Genomic DNA, 19,967 nt, shown 5'->3' with positions numbered 1-19,967 from the left:
TGCCACTGGGTAACTGCTGTCTTGAAACTGGACACATACATAATCTCTCAAATTAAAAAAAATTATCAGAAATAAAGGCTAGGGGCTTTCAGGAGCTCAGTCTCTGTGGATTGAATGCAGAGAATGGCAGATATAGTCTATCAGTCAGAGGAAGACACATTTGTCTCAGAGATAAATGTGTAGAACTGAAGTAAAGATGCTGTTAGAGGATACTGCACATCTGGGCTAGTTTTTGAGGGCTGATCACACTTTGATGAGGCTCTTGGTAAATTCCACATTAGAAAGAAATGAAGGGCTGTTTACACATCTGCATTGCATATAATCAGTAGCTTTACTGTAATGTAGATTTTTTTAAAAAAGTTGATTAAATTTTAATTCATGATTATTGTGTTTCTTGGTTAGAAACAATGAATATTATCAGTTTCTGAACAAAATTGAATGATACAAGAAAATTAGGCATGGCAAGAATAAAGAAGACATACAATACCAAACTCTTTCTAAATGTAAAATTTCATTGTATGTCTTTTTATACTGTAGCAACCAGGGCACAAGGGCAGTATGAACATGTGGCCCTTTATTTGATCAAGGATAATAATCAACTAAGCTGAAAGGAAAGGAAGTAGATTTTCCTAGTTCAACCGCTTGATATAATCTTTTACGTGTTTCTAATTGTGTAACCATTGTTATTGGCAGAATCGTAACATGCAGCCATTGTTAAATTGGAAAAAATGTGCAAATAACAAGGAATCCAAAATGCAGAAAAACAGAATATTTTATGCATATGTAATGTATTTAGCTTATGGAATGTTGTTACTTATTCAATGGTGTTAATTATATAATGAACAAGATATTCTGCTATCCCGCATTTTAGAGCCCATCCCTCCTTATCTCCTCTTTGCCTGCTTGTTCCTTAGTGGGCTTCGGTCCTGGAGAGAAGTGATTTTGCTCAGCCTCACAATTGCTGCTAATTTCTAGTGACCATGGAAGCAGCACAGATAGTTCCTGGTAGGATCTTTTGCTTTCCTCATCTTTTACCATCTCAGTAACGGTGATTATTTGTGATCTAATCATTTGCACTGACGAGGATCTCTCTGGAGGTTATGGATGCCTGCAGTCCTCCCCTTAGGGACATCATTCTCATTTTAAGCTGTGGAAATGCATCTGTTTCCAGTAGCACAGTTTCATTTAACAACAACTTAAACATGTCAAGACATCCCATGACCAGTTGCTCTCTGCCTTCTATATGAAGAACCAATATAAAGGCTACTTTGCAAACCCCTTTTGCTTTTCATTTTCCAGCTACATATCCCAGCCAAATGCCAAAACACACTGCGCTCCTTTAGAAATGTGCTGAGAAACCTTCAAAGACAAAAATCTTCAAATTTCTCTCTACTATAATAAGAAAATAATAAGAAAAAAATAAGAAAAAATAAGAAGAATAAGAAAACAAGAAAATAAATAAAAATAAGAATAAATAAGAAAAGAATAAGAAAATAAGAAAAAATAAGAAATAAGAAAAAATTAAGAAAATAAGAAAAAAAGGAAAGAATAAGAAAAAATATAGATAAGAAAAATAAGAAAAGAAGAAATAAGAAAAAAAAAATCTCCTGTCAATATTCTCTCTCCAAAATCCAAACTTTGGCAAGGTTAAAACTATGCCTAAAGCTATAGGCTGTTGTAAGCTTATATACCCTCACAGATGGATGCAGCTAGATGACCATGTTGGCAACAGCCCTTATCCTAGCTTGATGGCCTGCCTTGACGGCCTCTTAACCCTAAAGCTAAGCCTTCCTGAAGGTATGGCCAGTCATAAATCCAACCATTAAATCAGGAATTACTGTAAGGATCAGATTTTGGCAGCTATCCTCTCTTCTCTACAGTGACTCCTATGGTTAGCATTCTTTGATCCTGGCTCACACCGTTACTCACCCAGCTCCAGCCTCTCATTCCTACTCTTAGCTGAGATTAATGACTGTGTTGTTGACTCTTATACATTTCAGGAATGAGATAGAACCTTGCAGGCATTAAATCCTCCTTTAATTTAATTGCCCCATTTTCTTCCATTTCTTACTAAATGTGGAACCAAGTTTAAATTCACCATTAAGACTCGATACTGAAAGAACCATAACTAGATGACCTGCTCTGGCAATAGCTTTTATATTAGCTCAACAACACCTGCTGAGTGCAGAAACGTTCCACTTTCAGCAGCTCATGCAAAAGAAAAATCTATTTTTAGTTCTGACTGTAATTTTAACCTCCACTATCTATATCCATAATCTATATTCCATTTCATATAAAGCTAAACATCTTTTGTGGATTCAGTAAGTAGCAATACTAAGCAGAGCTTCATGGGCCCTTCTAAATCCAGTGTTGACTTAGTCTCAGCTTCATGTTGACTGGACTCCTAAAGATAATTTTAATTCTAGAAGTAACTCTGACAGCTAGGTACAGCTCCACAGGCACTTATTTGCAACAGTCATAGGGCTCATATTAACCAGTCTGCTCATGCCTAGATTCCAGTCCAAAATCTGTTGTAAAATCTATTCCTATCCCTAAAGCTAGATTAGTGATTCCAGTTAAACCTTAGCCCAAAACTATTTATAAAATGCTGTTACTTGCAGCCTTTTGGGTATAGCAAACCCCAAAATAACCCTGATCTGTTCCTTCCCAATTGTTAAACCTAGGTAAGGCCTCCTGCCTTACCTGCAAAAAATCACTAACAGTCAGCCTCAACAATTTAAAATCTGATTTTACAGTCCCCTTTATACTGATCCTTAGCCTAGGCTAAGTGGCATATTCTGGGGCATGCACTAACTATAATGAGAAACTGAGGCCTGATCTGAGCCTGAGGTAAATCCCTTTGCAATTTCTGCCAGACTCCAGACGGAAGAAGGCTGCTGAAGTCCCTCTGAGGTCTAGCAGTAGGCTAGCACAGGGTGTTCACGGGTACATTGGCTTTCCTAGGTGCCGTGGTACTGTCTCTTCTAGTGGCAAAGATGAGACATCAGTAGAGCCTGATATAATCAGTAGAATATAATAATCAATAGAAGCTATGATCTAGAGTGTTTTTTAGAAGAAGAATACTTCTCTTCCGGCCCTGATTGTGTAGGTTTCCTGGCTGTATTGCTAAGCACAGGATCACAACCCACAAGATAACTGATTCTTCTTGCTTGGTCCAGTTTCTACTAGAATCTGCTTTACTTTAGAACTGACAGCAGAACTGATCATCCATTTTGCCTTCTCTAGTCCCAGTTCAAATTCACTGATGTAGACAAATAGATCAAATGAATTTTATTTTTCATATTTCTTCGATTTATTTTCCTTTGACAGCATTAATTTGGCACTGATTGTACTCATTTTTTGTCTCTTATTTTCTGACATATATATATTAGAAACAATATATGAATACGTACATAACTGAACTGAGTAATACATGACCACCAAGCGATCATCTATTAATCCAATTATCTGTTAAGCCTTTAATTAACAAAATTATTTACTGTAATACTGCTTCACTCCAAATGTTCAAATCTTCTCGTGGGATATCTCCAAAACCTATGAGTGATTTGGTTTCCTACAGACAAAACTTAGTTTAACCTTTTTAAGAAATAACAGTAAATAATGCAGCATTGAATTCGTCAAATCACATATTTGACTGAACTATGGGACCATTAAGATGAACATGTGGTTTGCTGAGACATAGTTATCATGTTTTTGCCTTGTTATGCAGTAACTATGAGAGATTCAGCTTAAATAGCGATTTGAATATTAAAATATTTGTATTGCCTTTTTTAACTGCTTTTTGAAGCAATTTAGTGCCTTACGCTGCTCTGCATTTTGTAGCCATCATGATAATATGCACCTCTGATGAAGGAATATTGGTTCTTAACTCTGAGGAAATGCAGGCAGAGCAGTTTATGCCAAAGAAGGCCCCAGTGTGAAATGGTTCATATCCAAAAAAAAAAAAAAAGAAAAAAGGCCTGGGATTTTTATATATATATATGTGTGTGTGTATGTGCATATATATATATATATAAATCACACACAACATACGTGACTCACTGTGTGCCACCAGCTGTTGTAGGACCTGATGACCAAGACTCTGCTCACTGAAGCCCAGTCCATATATGGCTAATTACTTCCTCTTAATTATACACAGCAGGGGGTTACCTCACATTAATTATGTAATTATTTAGGTCATTTCATTTGTCAGGGGAGGGGATCAAGCATTTCAGGATGGTGACTTATCCCTCTTCTGCCCCGTTTCCCTCTCAGAGCTCATTTGGAATGAGAATGACTCTTCTCTATATATTGACTACAGAGGAAATCTTTGTGACAAGCTTAGATGTGAAACCTGACTCTTCAGTGACTAATTTTAGGGGAATATGTATGCTAAGCTAAATAATTAAGAAGAAATAATTCTTCTGCTGTAGTTGATTCACTTAGCCAATGGATATATCCCAGAATAGCCTATATTACCACTACATATCTTTGAGAATTTTTGTTGAAACCAAAGCTTTCCTGTATAATTCTGGCATCTGTGGTCATACTGTAAGACTCTGCACTGACTTAAGAAGCTACCAACCTGCAGTTTCCTACATCTCAACTACTTGAACTGTGATGTCTCTCTTATTTCTTCATAAAATATTTCACATCAGTAATGACTCATGAGTACAGTCAATACTACTTATCATACTTCTGCTGCAGTCAGGTTTTCATAATAGAAAACACTGTAAAGAAGGATGAAATAAAGTTATACAGGATTAGAAATAAAAACTTTTCTCCCACCAAAAAAGGCCTACAACCTAATTCCACATATCCAGCATATAATCAATGGCCTAAATGAGAACATGGATATCAAATACTTTCAAACAGTTCACAAACTGGATCTAAATTCAAATCTGAAACTGCTGTTGGGACCATCTGATTATAGAATAACATCTACTCTTTCATGAATGTGTAAAGAGAAGCTAGTTATATAAGTGTATTCTTTCCTCTATCCTCTTGAAGTAAATTAGGTATTTTTTTGCATGGCTTCTTCAGAAATGCATATATGTATGAATGTTTATACACAGAGTACCATAGCACTTGCATTTTTTTTTACTAAAACAGATGATCTAAAGGGTTGCAAAATTTTTGATCAACTTTACTGCTTTTTGTCTGATTATCCACAGGTGCCCTAATGCCATAAAAGTTGATGGAAATCTTATTGTGGATTTCCACTGGCAATTGGTTTGGCCTCATATCAGAAATAATTTTGAAATCCCATCACATTTGTGTCATAGTTTCATTTGTTGCAGTTATCCAGTTATAGTAGCAGGCAACTGAAATTAGTTAGCTTATATTTGCTTGTTTTTGTTGGTTTTATTTTCAAAGAAAATATTCCCCACGATACATTTTATTTGTTTCCTGAGGATTTTCACTTACACAAGTGGGCACTAAACATTTAGAATTGACTTTTCAATGCACAACAGTAAAAAACTTAAGAATTTGGCTTAATTTCATTTAAAACAGTAAAAATTGACCTTGTAAACATTTCCATAGGAGGTAGGATACATACATTTGACAATTTGTCAAATAAGAGAAAGTAAACAGTGACTCTGCAATCCTAATAAATAATGACCAACACAGGCATTAAATAAACATTTTTTATACAAAAAGTTATAAGAGAAAGACTAAAATATCATTTTTAATAAATTAGGAATAGATGTAATAATTTCTTTACAACATACTCATGTTTGCTAGAATCACTGATTCTTTCTGCTCACTCTGAATTTCTGCCTGGAAAGTGGTGACAATTCTGAGTGATTAATAGGCACAGCACAATTTGCTTTTTTGGGTATGTGTGGAGGAGTTCTAACAGCTCTAAATCAGCTCCTTTAACACCTATATGCAATACTTTTCTATCTATCTCACCCACTTAAGTCATCATAACCTTACTTATTAGATCTTTAATGTCTGGAAATGAAAAGTAATTTTAAAGCAGTGGCATTTCTCTCCCAGTTCAAGTTCCCCCAGCAGTTGCTCCCATGAAGACAGTGTTGATTGGTGGTAAAGATGATACCATGTCTCTGCTTGGTGGCCCATGGGACTCCAGATTTTCCTGGGAAGGGAACTGACCAGATGTTCCATACATACACTGTGAGGAAGCTGTAGTTTGCATGTTTGAAGCTATGAAAACAAAAAGTAATCACCATGAAGGTTTTCTGTTTTGCATTCTGTTTAAACACAATCCACCTTCATCTGCTGGCAACACTTATCTACTATGTACGCCTTGTGAAGAACTGAAATTTTAACTTTCCTATACTTTACTCAATTTACCTATACTTTTAAAACTTTTTTTCAGTTGCTCCATGAAATAGCTCAAAACTCATATACCAGCAAATTCTGCTAGAAATATAGCTATGGGCCTGAAGTTTACAGCCTGCATATGAACTATCTTCTATAGAAACTATGTGAAACTAGTTTGTTTTTCTCCTCTTTCCATATCTTGCACCATTCAGTTGGATATTCACTGAAGTACCACAATGTCTGCATACAGTCAAGCCTACTACGAGGCACATATCTCTATGGAATACAAAAGCTACTTGATAGGTACAATTCCTAAGTGGTGGTGGATCTTCCCCCTTTATCTTCTCTTAAATAATTAAATATTGAGCTCTTGCAGAGCCTTAAGGTGACAACTGATAGCTAATCTTCTGCACAAGGTTAACAGAGAAGTAATAGCAAGAGATTAAGGAGAAACACCCAAACTGTGCCCTAGTTTACATAGATATGCCATACAATATTTATGACTTTTTTTTTTTTTTTGGAATATGAAACCAAACTCAGCCGCCATTTGATTAATACGTATACCAAAGCAAACATATTGTGGTAGATCTTTCCCCTAAACTTTCCTAGAAGCTTTGCCTAGTTCACATAATTGTTGAAGCACAGGACAGGAAGGGAATACGCCTGAGGAGTATCACTTTATTTATTTGAAAACAGATCCTTAGGGGATTTGGAAGGAGCCCATACCACTCATTCAGCAGTTAGAAAGTGTCTCCTAATACTGATTTTCCTGCATTTCAGGCAAACCATGGACAATGTATCACAGCTCTCTGTGTGTGAACAAAAGATCATTAAATCCATTGTCCTGAAGTATTCAGAAAACCAAACCATGTGACATACCCTGGGAACTCACTCATTTTATCTCTATATTGCAGACGAGTACTTATTCGTTGGATTTTATGTACTTACTATACCTGCGAGCTCCTGTATAATTCTAAGCACCTGCTAGGATGTGGAAAAGTTAATAGAGCTTGTTCAGTTACTGGCCATACTTACACATAGGAGTCCGGCAGACAAGCGAAGATGAGGATTCGGTGTAGTATGAGCCTGTTTGTTTTCTTCCACTCTCATCCAAGATATTAAGTGGATCATGAATATCATTATATGACGGCAGTGATCTAATGCTGCTTACACTGCTTATCACAGAAACGTGCTGATCCACCATTGATCCAAGTCTGTGAGGTTCTGGGTAATTTACACTGTTTCCGTAATAGCCTACTGGTGGGAGAGTTGGAAAAGAAAGCAGAGTTAAACTGATGTTGAAAAGAAAGGGTAGGGTAGAAGTGTGGGGAAGGCATTGGAGTTAAGAGAGCTGGTTTATTGATCTCAGTGCTAGTGAACAGCTATGTGACCCGGCACTTGTCTTCTTCAGTTCCTCTTTATGCCACGAAGATACTTATTTCTTACTGTGCTGCATGACTTAAATTACTTTAAAGCTTTAAAGCAAAGCTATTTGACTTTAAGACCTTATGAGAGGGATATGCAAAGCGGGGAAGTCAGAACCACATTCTTGAAGAATTTCTCTTCCAAATTTGGACAAATAAAAAATCAGTGGCAAATATTCTTGGTGCAGCCAAGCAGTGTGAAAAAAAGCCAGTGAGAACAGTAATGCAATGAGAATACAGGCACTACCTTTCATCTGGATTTCTAAAACTAGCTATAGTTCGAGATGCCACCTCTTCAGTCTAAATCTGATCACTGTAGTTAAATATGATCACTGCTTTTTTGACTGTATATAAATATTCTTAAAAAATGATTCTTAAAAGGCTAGCAAAAAGATGACAAGATAAGGCCATCAAATGCATGTTTCACTGGAGCTTGTCAGCTCCAGTGTTACCTGTGACAATAGGTAATTATTACTGTGTGAGTTCCTTGAGAATAAGGCTATTTATGTACACATATAGCCTGGTATCATTAAAGGATTATATGCAGTGACTGACCCAAAAAAGAGGTGATAACAAGGGAAAGAAAAGATTCTAAGTGTTCAGTCAAGCCTTCAATACAGAATTAAATTTCCATTTTAACTGTACAGTCAAATGGTAATGTTGGTGATGTTGGCCACAGAGGATACCATGTGGACTTGTATCCATAATTCAGTGCTCCCTTCTGAAAAGGACAATTAAGGAAAATAAAATCTATATAGAAATATATGCATGCGGTATGCACATGTGAATATAAGAACAGTATACCTGCACGTCTTTCCTGGAGAAGAGGAAGGTTTTTATAAATGTTTCTACAAACTACATTATATATAGCAATAATTTTACCCCACTATTATCTGAAGTAGAACATGGCAGCAATTTTACACTTGAAACATGAGAATATATTATGGCCACACACATCAAAACAATGTTAATTCACATTTTTATATGCTTTTGTTTCGCCACCCTGACACTGTAAAGTAGATGTTTTTGTAGCTTTTTGAGGAATTGCTAAATCACAGTCATCCTCATTTTGCTTCTATTGTGCAGGACACGGTGATGATCCCAGAGAAAGGTTAGGGCAGGTGCAACAGTGGCATGTGAGGTCAACTGAGGATTCCTCAGGTGAAAATCAATTCTGAAATAGCTTGTTAGAATGCTTTACAATCTATATGTGTCATCCAAGATGTAAACACAAAAGGTATAAACAAATCCTCCATAGGAGAAAGTAGAGAAAGAATGGCTTACTCTGGCAAGGAAAGAGAAACAGAACAGAAAAAGAAAATATATTAATACCATTGGAAGCATTAGGGGGATATGTTGCTCCTGGACAAGAAGAGACCGAGTTGGTCAAGAAATTGAAGCTCCCAGTATTCAGAAACTGCATATTGTGTGTATCCTGAGTCATGGATGAAGGACCGTAGCTGGAAGGGGACCTGGCGTTGTATGGAGACACTGCACAACTGTTGCTAAAGTAGTCTCTGGAGAACTGCTGTTCATTCAAGGTGTTGAATCGGCTGTGCTCTGCTCTGTGGTGATAAACTCCTGGAGCAGAATGGGCCTGAGTTCTGAACATCGCTTGGTAGTTGGAATTGGTTCCATAATAATTCTGATTAGTTTGTGATAAAGTCTGATAAAGGGGTTCTGAGTAGGAAGAGCACTGTGAATGCGTGGACAACACTGGGCCTACACTTGGAGGTCTCCCAGCCATTGGCCCTTGGTTGATAACACTTCCTCGGCTGACCATGGCTGGTGAAATGGGTGGAGTCATCAAGTGGCCAGTGCTTTGAGAGAGCTCCATCTGACCTGGAATGAATAAACATCAGTTGTGATCAGCATTCACACTGCTGAATATAGTGTACTCTGTGAAGACAGTAACCCTCTATGTGAATTCTGCCTTATCACTTGCAAGCTTTACAAAGAATATGCATGGACTTCCATCTAACAACAAAAGTTTCTCTAATCAATGGCTGCTGGCAATAAGGGTTCCCAGTTTCACTCTACATCTTGGAGATTGCCACATTCAGCAGAAAATTCCAGCAGTTACCAGACTCATGTACTCAGGATCTTACTGTTCATTTCTTAACAGCAGAAGACTATTCTGAGCCAAGGTACAAGGATAGTTTTATCACTGATAGAGAAGGATAGAGTAGAAGAGCTGATATGTACCTGTCAGTTGCATATTCTCACCGTCTCCTGTGGAGAAGGGGTTCAGATCAGAAGGTACACTGCTAGGCTGACTAGCTGACAAGGCCACATAGGTTTGCTCTGCTAAACATTCATTTTTGACTGAAGTGTCGCTGGGCAGAGGAGCAGCCTTGTTACGATTTGCTAGGAAGCAAGAGCTTGGTGATGCAGTAAAGGTGGCTTTGCTTGCATCTGGAAAAGTAAGTGAAAACATTTGGTTGCTGTTGTGCGTTTTCATTGCACATAAATTCACCATTAGCATACAGACAGCTCATGAGCTTCCTGTTTGGCTCGTATCTTTGGTTACTTATATAAAAAAAAAAAAAGTAAAGCCTCCGAATTTTGTATTTGTGAACACAAATACTGTGCTAGCCTTAATATTTCCGGTGTAATTGTTTTTATCATTCTCTCTGACCGCAGGTCTATATACATCAAATCACCTCCTTACTGAAGAGAATGCAGGGGGTTCAGATATTCAATTGAAGTAAACATCAACAATGAAGTCCATTAAATTGCACTGAAAGTCAAAGACACTTCATCCTAAAGAACTGATAGTGATGGTTTTAGAACACTTAAAGTCTATTTATATTTATATTGATACCTAGAAAAAAATATTTATTTTACCCATTGCTGCAAAAGATTGATAAAGTCAGTGGAAGATTTGCCATTCTTCAGTGGACTCATGACTTCACCTTATGGTTTCAAGTACTTCATGTAAGTGCCTGAGCACAGTGTCTACTCTGAAACAATTTCAGTACAAGTTTATTGGAGCAAAGGGCAGGTTTGGAGTAGCAACACTCAAAAAATTCATTTTAATGAATTCATCCATTTTAATGAATTCATTCATTTTAACGTGAAGAACGTGTAATGTGTAGCATCAAAGTATCTACCTCTTCCTCTTTTCACACTGCACTTTGTGGCTCTCCAGTTGCCTCAACACAAGTGTTTGTTGCATCTCATGTCATTTCCCACAAAATGTTAGATGAACTATGTTAGGGAAGTGAGAAGGAATGGCTGATGCTCATAAGCTTTTCTGATGGATTTGACAATATTGTAAGTAATTATACATTCAGCAGAAGACAGTAAGCCTGCTTCTGATGTATGTAAATTTTGAAAAACTAAGGAATACTTCAAATGAACCAAGCTCCAACTACCTAAATTCTTCATGTATTTGTCCAGTAGATTCTGCAGTTCTTGTTCTTTGTCATTGTTGAACTGGGTCTCCATGGCGAGCAGGATGTACTCATCTAGTAGCATGCGGATCAAATGAAAAGAACCTTTTGGAGGAGAGAGAGAGAGAGTAGCTGAGTTATCTTTGTGACCATCTCTCACCACTCTACAAGAAGCAAGTGAAACAAACAAATAATTGTGGACTTTGAATGACCTGGCAAGACCAACAAGGAATAGTGCCTAACTTCTAGCTCTAATCTCTCTTTGCACTGGCCCACCTAGCTCAATTGTTTACTGTCCTGTGGGCTATTTGACCACTAATTACATCAAAGAAAAATACTGATGAAAGTGAGACATGCTTTATACTTGAAGAGGGCATACAGTGGAGCTAGATAAGGCCAAAGTCTGCTAGAATGCCTCTGCTTGATTTCTGTTTGTCTTGTGCTAAATAACCAGACAATAACTAGTGAAGTCTATGGCTTTATTTCAAGGGAATATCACATTAAAAATGTATCTCTTCTTACACCCCTTTGAAATGGCCTCTGAATTTGTGATAACTTGGGAAATAATATACTGAATTTAAAGTGAATTTCATTTGCTCTAAGATATACCAATTTTCTACGGATATTCTTTCTGGTATTGCCCAATATTTATATTTCTAAAGATGGGTGTGTGAACCTGAATATTTAAATGTCATGAACGCACTACCGAATTGAATGACTCTTGGTTCAAGAATTAGGCAACAGTGGTGACCTGTCAAATCCCTTTTGCTATTATGAAAACATACATCAAAAAACCTTCTCTATAGCAATTTTTTTTAATCAAACCGATCCACATGTAAAGGTACTAATTTAGATCTTCTGTCTCATATATTGAGATACATAATTATGGTTTCACTGCCATATCAAAATAAGCATGGTTTCTAACTCTTAAATGGCAAACCAGTAGCAAACAGCATTTGCAAAATAAAAGTGTAATGCAGGTCACCAACAAATTATTGATAGCATTTTCTGTGAAATATTATTTTGAAAAGCACATTACAAAATATTTGTGACTTTGATTAAAATAATATTTAGAATCAGACAGGTTCCTCTGCTGAGGAAGTGGTGGAAAGGTGGCATTAGTGCCAGCACATGAGCTCCAGGTAGGAGAGCTTTTACAAAGCCCAGGGTACCAAAACTTGATGCGTTGTTTAGGGTGAGATTATGCATCACTCGAGCACCAAAGAAACTCCATTTGAGAAGGAAGTCTTGAGCTCTCTTCTTTAATGACCTCCCATTTTGCTTGCTTGCCTGAAAGAGAAAAGCAGTAAAACTCTGTAAGTATGCTAATTTGCTTTCAGCACACAGGATAAGAAATGAGGACTCTGTATGCATGAGAATTCATAGGGTCTTTGACTCAGACTAATGTGGCAGGGTGACAAGCTGCCTGATGCAAACTCACTTCATAACGCATGTCTTTAAAATGATAAAGAAGAGAAACATCTTCTTTCAGGGCAACCACGTAGAGCTCTGACCATGTATTTCATGAAGCAAATTGCTTACCACTTCAGCTCTGCAGTGCCCTGATGGTGTTTAAATTAGCTCATGTTCTAGTCTTAAAGGTGCCAGATTGCTCTGTAAATATACAGCTGCACAGAGAGAAAAAAAAAAAATCTCTTGGCAGTATGCTGCTCCACATAAATAAGGAGGAGGAATTAGTCTCTGTACCTTAATGTAATCTTTCTCTTACAAAATTGTAAGTTTTTTATTTTAAGGATTTTAATGCTGAGGCTTTTAATACTGCTCCCTTGATACTGTCACTTAGCTCTGGCAGTACTTTGTTCATGTAGCAACAGTGTGCCATGTAGCTTTCTCAAACAGCAAGCAGAAAGAAGCTGTTGTGTAAGGAAGTTTGACAGTAACCGCACTTCAGCATGAACAGAAGGTAGAGTGCAATGGAGGGATTACCTGTTCTGTCAATGATTAGCTCTTACTTACCTGATCCTAACTGATATCAGGACTTGCTGGCATTTCTTAGCCCTAACCATGGGAAACAGTGTTTGAAACCATAGCTGCTAGCTTTAATACACTATTACATAGTAGATGCTGAATAGGAGATCGATTTATCGTTTCTGAGGAGCTTTTTTTTATCAGGGATTGTCTTTTGAAACTGTGGAATCAGCTCCATACCATAACCATTCAGTTCTACCCTGAGCTGGAATTGTTCATCTTCTGTTAAATTGGTAGGAGTTTTGTGTCTGAGCAAATGGGAGGCACTTTGACTCTGCTTCCCTGATTCATCAAGGCACCTCACTGTGCTACTCACATATGACAGTTAATGTTAGTAAACCCAAAAAGCTTTAGAAACAAAGGAATTATCATCGTCTCCATTTAAAGTTGGGAAAACAGAGGTGAATGCAGGGAAAATGACTTGCCAATGGTTATTCTGTAGTCACTTTTTCCTGAGCAAATCAAAGCTAACAGCACTGCCTCCCTTGCACTGATGTGCTCCTTAAAATGATGGGTAAGACATCCCATCATTGCATCAGTGGCACATCAAAGCATTTCAAAACAAGGGAAAACCTGATGAGAAATCCATTGTTCGGAATGTCTGCCAACAAATACCACACAAAACATTTATTTCTGCTAGTTTTCATTCATCAGAATCATAAGCTGGGTTACTATATCTTTGTTGAGCTATAACTCATAAATCTGAGCACAGATGTGATGGTCTATATTTCTATTATTTTGTTCTGAACTGCAGTGGAATACCTCTAGGGTGACTACCTACATTAAAAAATAGTTATGATTATAAAACATCTTATAAATCAGGAAATAAAAAGACTTTTTTTTCTATCAAATGCCTTATAAAAATTTAAGAGGATATCTTCTAGGCTGATCTGTAGAAATCCTTCTTTAACATAGCTTCTTCTGAACCTATCTGCTATCACTATCAAATAATACGTTAAAATAATCAAAATAATACATAAAAATAAATATTCTTCTCTTACAAACAACTCTTGCGCACCTTACTGGACAAGCACCCTTTGATTTTGCATGCAGAGAGTGAGGGATGAGTGAGTGTATTTTTTTTTTTTCATGTTCAGTTTTATAATAGTGCTGATTTCAATATCATGGTTAAGTAACTGCTTAGTTTTTCACACACATAAGACTCTTCGACAGCACTTGGCATGAGATTAATTAGAACTAATCCATCTGGAACTTTTGATACTAAATGAAGAACTTTCCTGTTAAAAAAGGGAGATAGGAGCACAAGGGAGAATCTCTTTTGGAAAGTTAATGGGACTGCATCCATGAGTAAAGGAGAGTAGGATTTGGTCCTGAATCAGGCAGAATATTTAAAAGGTACCTTGATAACCCTTTGCTCAACCACAGTATCCAACCATTCAATGAACGATTCCACAGTGGCATTCTTCTTTAGAAGGTCCTTCAGTTCTTGGAACACTGTAATAGAGTCATCTACCATGTAAAAAGGAAAACATATCATTGCATGCTATTCTGAATGTGAGAAAAAGCCACTCACCAGCCATATGACAATATTGTAGCATGGAAAGGAAAGGCAAAGAATTAGAGCAGAAGAAATGAGAAATTCTTCAGCAAAGTAAGCGGAAACAAATTCGTCACAGACCTATTTTATTTGCTTTACTATCAAGTTCTGCAGCCTGTAAGACACTGAAGTTTCACAAGAAAATAAAAGACAGTGTTCTCCCTTTTGAGATTCAACCCTGTAATACTGTCTACTACCAGGGTTAGTATAACAGTTTTTTTAATCTGAAAAGTGGCAGAAATAAGTGACCTGTATACTGCCTTAAGTTTTCCTTATGTCTTTCCAGGTTCTCATAACATAAAAATGAACTACTAATATTTCCTATTTTCTAGAAAATGTCTGATTAATGGCAGGTTATTTCTCTTACTCTTTTTTTTTTTCCTAAATCAGTGCAAAAGATGAGAAAGAGAAAAATCAAAAACTGTTACAGCGAAAATAAGAAAAGAGCAACTAATATGAAAATGTGAACAGGGCTGAATCTGTTATTTAAGAAAACAAACTTTCATGATCAAAGTAACAATATTTCAAAGACAACAAGTTGCTGTTGCTATCCTTTACCTCTCTAAACTGTGCTCAACATGCTTCCTATGACAAAAGCTACCTTTTTAACAAAGATACTTTTCAACAACAGATATGTACAGCAAAGCAATAAAAAGTTAAAATTCTCTAAAATCTGTAGTTTGATCCATTCTGAATTTTGCTTATGAAAAGAAATATTACATCATATTAAAAATTACATTTTTAAAAGATCAACATTTTAAAGAATTTTTTTTCAGCTAAAATACCCTTATATGAGAAAGTAAATTATGTCAACCATCCATTAAAGTAAGCTAAAGCTACAAATTTTTTGAGACTTTTTCAAGAGTTGTTCAGTGCTAATACTTGTATCATAAGGACAAAAGTTTAAAAAGGGGGGATAATTTTCAGCAGTCATTTAACAGCCATCCATCTGGGATGACTAGTACAAGTTCCTATTTTTGCAGGATGTGCTGGGAAAAGAAACTGATTTTCTTAAACAACGGAAGTTAACATTGAGCTAGATTAGAGAATGCAGTGCCTATGTCTGTCTTTTCTCAGTCAATCTCCAAGTAGACTAGTGAGGAATGGAACACAAGACTTCTTTTCATGTTACAAACATATCACCAAGGACTTACATTCAGTGTAGACCTCCCCATCAGAGTCTGTGCTGCCCGAGACTGCAAGGAGTGCCTGAGAGCCAATACTATTCAAATCTACCTTCTCAATATCAGACACCATGGAATTCACCACATGTTGATCAAAAAGGGCTGGCCGGGCAATCTGTAAGAGAATGTAAGCTAAAATGTTAATCAGGCAGGTAAAGAGAGAAGATAAGGTAAAGAGAAGGTATGGTAAAAACCTAAGGCTCATACCATGGGATCAAATGAATAATTCTGAGGAGAAGAAAAATGTGTTGCTTAATTTTCTTTTCACAGCTTGATGTTTCACAGATCAGGTTAAGAATATTTTTCCCTTCGATTAGATTTCTAATGTGCCTTCCTACCAGATGTTTATCACAATGTCACCCACACGCTACTGCTCTCTTAATTTATGAAAGGGAAAAATAAGTCATGATAATTATACAATACACCTGCACTTTCGCATGAGCTCTCAGAGCCCAAGCTCTTAGCATGTAAGCTCTCAGGGAGGCAATGCATCCTTTTGTACAATCCATCAAACAATAACATGGAGGTATCTCCTAATTGCAAATACCTATTTCTGTGAACACAGCCTTGGAGCCTTCAGCTGCCTGTCACTCTCATGCATTCACTTCAGTCAAACTCAGGAAGAAATAAACTCACTGAATTTGACAGAAAGGATGCTATAGACAAGATAGTGAACCTTTGTCAGGCAAGAAGGCTCATTTGATATGTTATATTTACAGTTTCTATGTCAGTAGTTCATTATAAGTGTGGTCTTCTTTTCTACTACAAAATTCTGAAGTTCAGAATGTTTGGATCAGATCAATTTACGACCTCTTCCTTCTTGCATGGTGAAAACTGCATGATCTAAGTCTTCCATAACTGAAATTGAAACTTTTAAAAAAAATCCATTATATCTTATGATCAGAAAACTGTACCAAATTTAATTTATTACTTTTTAATGTATAATCCAATTCTGCTCACCTGAGCTAGGTGTAAGAATGATGTCTGTCGTTTCAAGGAAGAAACAAATCTTCGTGCAATAGGCAGCTTCTTATCTGTCAGGATTTCTGGTAGATTTTCCAGAGAGGAAACAACCCATTGTTCCCAGTTTTTTGCAAAATTTCTTATATCTGCCAATAAACTTCAGTAAAAAAAAAAAAATAAGAGAAATTTGTATTTCAGAGGAACATCACTGATTTTGTATTTCATTAGTTTCCATAATTGGGTTTCAGTTTATGATTCGTGCACTCCTGGCCAGATCTGTGGATTATTCCTCGGATGTCCCCAAAAGGAAACAGGAAATATTGACCTATCATCAGAACACTAAAATTTACTGTAAGTTGATATATATATACACTCTGGGGGAAAAAAAAAAAAAAGAGTAGTTTGCAAACTGAAATTGGCTGAAACTCATTTGTTTTAAGAATAAACAGTAATAAATCCAAGGTCCATTAGAGATACCTAAAGCTCAAGGCTTTAGACACAAAAACCCAAAAAAGATGCCCTCCAAAAGAAAAGAAGGGTGAGAAGATTCAGAGGTAACTTAAAAGAAATCCTCTTTGCAATGTTTTGTTGGAAAAAAATGCTTATATATTTTGGCGATGCATAGTATACAAACCTCAACAATATTCTGAAAAACAGATAAAATTTGTTTTTCTTGAACAGCAAAAGTATATTTGTTTCTTTTTTCATCTCCCAGAGTTTTAGTGTGAAAAAAAAAATCCAAATAACCAGTAAGCCAGCTAAACCAGATAATGGAATATTGTGGAATATTTTAAGGCTGTTCTGCAGCTGTCCTCAGAACTGATGGTATTTTGCTATGTTTACACTAGTTTTCCAAAAACGACCGTACATACCATGAGAAAAAATCTCTAGGATATAGATTATCTGAAGCAACATCTACTGTTTTTGCTGTTGTTATTGTTGTGTTTGTTGTTTGTTTGTTATTTCCTGGAATATGCCTAACAATCAGAATGTAGCATTATTTATTGTCCAATACCTACCTTTCTGGCATTTCTTGCATTGTTGCAGGAATGAGCACATCTGTAAGAACCTTCGAAAAGGCAACAGAAAATGGTATCAGGTTTCCATTTGCCATATCAGGCTTCCATTGGCCATTTATTCATTCATGTCATGTCTGTCTACTTAGATCAAGAAGGAATGACAAGGAATTTATACTGTATAAAGCCATTCATAGCCTGCATGATACGAACACTTTTCCCATTCATAATGTATTCCTCCTTGCAGCATGCCTCTAAAACAAGAAAGGGGCACCACTCTTTCCTTATAATAGAGAAATCATTAGAATTGAGCTGCTTAAACACTTTGACTTTCCTAGCATCTCACAGAATCTTAGTGAAGCAGAAACTCAAGTGTCTCTTGCATTCTTGTGAGTGCTCTTAGCTAACTGACACACTGTGCCTGTGACAGGTATGTGACAGTGCTCAGGGTTTAGAACATGGTTTGACAAAAACTCTGCTAACTTTCACACCTTCTGGGGAATTCTACTGTGAACTGTAAAGTTAGGTAAATGCTGACTTTACTAGATATCAGATATTCAAAAATTCTTTTTGTTTCCACTCATAATGTGGATGATGTGACAACACAGTATTTCTCTGGTGTCTGTGCTGCCAAGAACATCTAATGTGATTAGAAGCAAGAAATGATGAAAGAGACAGAGAAAAGACACAATAGTATATTTATGAACTTCTAAGAATTTCTGCCTTATCAAATTTCTAATTAAATGCTCCTGTCAGATTTCTTCTTCCTTTGTCATATCAAATATTTATTACAAATAAAGTTAATATTGGATCTATTGTACAAGCAAGTTTAGTGAAGAAAAGCCTCAAGGTACAGTAAAACCTATACAAGTAAATAAGACAATATTTTAGCTAGGCTAAACACACTCATTGCCCTCTGCTAACTAAAATATGTCTTCTTACTTTATAATTTGATAGGAATCTGAGAAATACATATTTTCTTCCTTTGGGGATTTTTTGCATACTTTTTTACAGTAAATTATTACAAACAGATGACAGTAAGACATTCACTGTTAACATCTGCAAGTCTCCCCCTTTACGTACCTAACATTTGCTCATATGCCAGTAGTTATTTCCTCTTATCAATATGTAGTTGCGAAATGTGTCAGACAGAGAGATGACAGTCCTTTTCTATTTATATGGAATATCTTATCAGAGGAACTGAAACTACTTTACAGCTATTAATTAATGATCTGATCTGATTTTCCAAATAGAAACCTCAGGAAATGTTGTTGGCATTTACTTCCTTAGTCTAACTTTTCCCCAATTCTGCCCCTGAATTGCAACCTTCCAGTACTCCTCAGCTTTACCAGCATAACTATTTGTGTGATCATGCTGTGAACTGGTTCAAAGAGATGACAGGACACAAAAACACTGCAAAACAAATGTTCCTCATTTTTTTTTTCCCAAACCTGTACCGATTCAGAGTGCAGCCCTATAAACTGTTTTGCTGGTATATCTAAGACCATGGAAACAGAAATGAACGCAGGAGAGGCAGGAAGATGGCAGGTCAGTATTGTTCCAGTTCTCTGTAGCAAAAAAACATGGTCTGACATAACTTGCAAGTAGCAGAGTCACAAGTGTGGGAGTGAGACCAGACGCCTAATTCGGTACACCCAGCTTTTCTATAGAATTAACAATTTCAATTAAACAGACTCTTAAAAAAATCCCCAAGTCATACAAACCTTGCTAGAACAGACAGATCAAATTAGATAACAGAAAAAAAGAAAAAAAGTATGTACTAGACAGTGGTTTTGTTCTGGCAGTACCTTATCCACACCTAAATCGATATGCATACTGCAATGGTTAGTGCCATTACTGTGTTATTTAGCCTTTTCAAGAGCAGTTGTGTAAGGAAAAAGTCATGATCATTTTAAGATAAGGCTTATGAAAGATAAGTTTATGAAAGATGCTCTTTAGCATATGTAAATGAAATACCTTGCTGAACTCCTTTTGTTTGTAGAAACTACAATGCCTGTTTTAATTTAAAAAAAAAAGAAAAAAAAAAAGGCTTCATTTTTCATCCAGCCTTAATTTAGCCAGTCTTACTAGTGAAGCTCACAGGCATTTATTTCCTTTAGTAAAATCCAAGCAGATCAGGATTTCCC

The 19,967-nt window shown here is 36.5% G+C and overlaps 1 protein-coding gene across 1 annotated transcript in view; it reads right to left on the bottom strand.

Moving 5' to 3' along the window:
* Nucleotides 1–5,775: 5,775 nt before the first annotated feature.
* Nucleotides 5,776–19,967, bottom strand: part of RFX6 (regulatory factor X6) — a 33,959-nt gene continuing 19,767 nt past the window's right edge. The window contains exons 10-19 of the mRNA XM_088522201.1: nt 17,824–17,873; nt 16,802–16,961; nt 15,812–15,956; nt 14,460–14,569; nt 12,283–12,400; nt 11,093–11,215; nt 9,921–10,130; nt 9,048–9,557; nt 7,327–7,545; nt 5,776–6,171 (exon numbers count right to left, since the gene is read on the bottom strand). Of these exons, the coding sequence (XP_088378327.1) occupies nt 6,005–6,171; nt 7,327–7,545; nt 9,048–9,557; nt 9,921–10,130; nt 11,093–11,215; nt 12,283–12,400; nt 14,460–14,569; nt 15,812–15,956; nt 16,802–16,961; nt 17,824–17,873 (1,812 nt within the window). The 3' untranslated portion in view covers nt 5,776–6,004. The remainder of the gene's footprint in view (nt 6,172–7,326; nt 7,546–9,047; nt 9,558–9,920; nt 10,131–11,092; nt 11,216–12,282; nt 12,401–14,459; nt 14,570–15,811; nt 15,957–16,801; nt 16,962–17,823; nt 17,874–19,967) is intronic.

The sequence above is a fragment of the Tinamus guttatus genome, unplaced genomic scaffold (assembly GCF_059628265.1).
Source record: "Tinamus guttatus ecotype Peru unplaced genomic scaffold, ASM5962826v1 Tinamus_guttatus_pri_ptg000010l, whole genome shotgun sequence".
NCBI classification, from domain to species: Eukaryota; Metazoa; Chordata; class Aves; order Tinamiformes; family Tinamidae; genus Tinamus; species Tinamus guttatus.
Note: the sequence above shows the minus strand (reverse complement) of the source record. Positions and strands in the feature narration are given on the sequence as shown.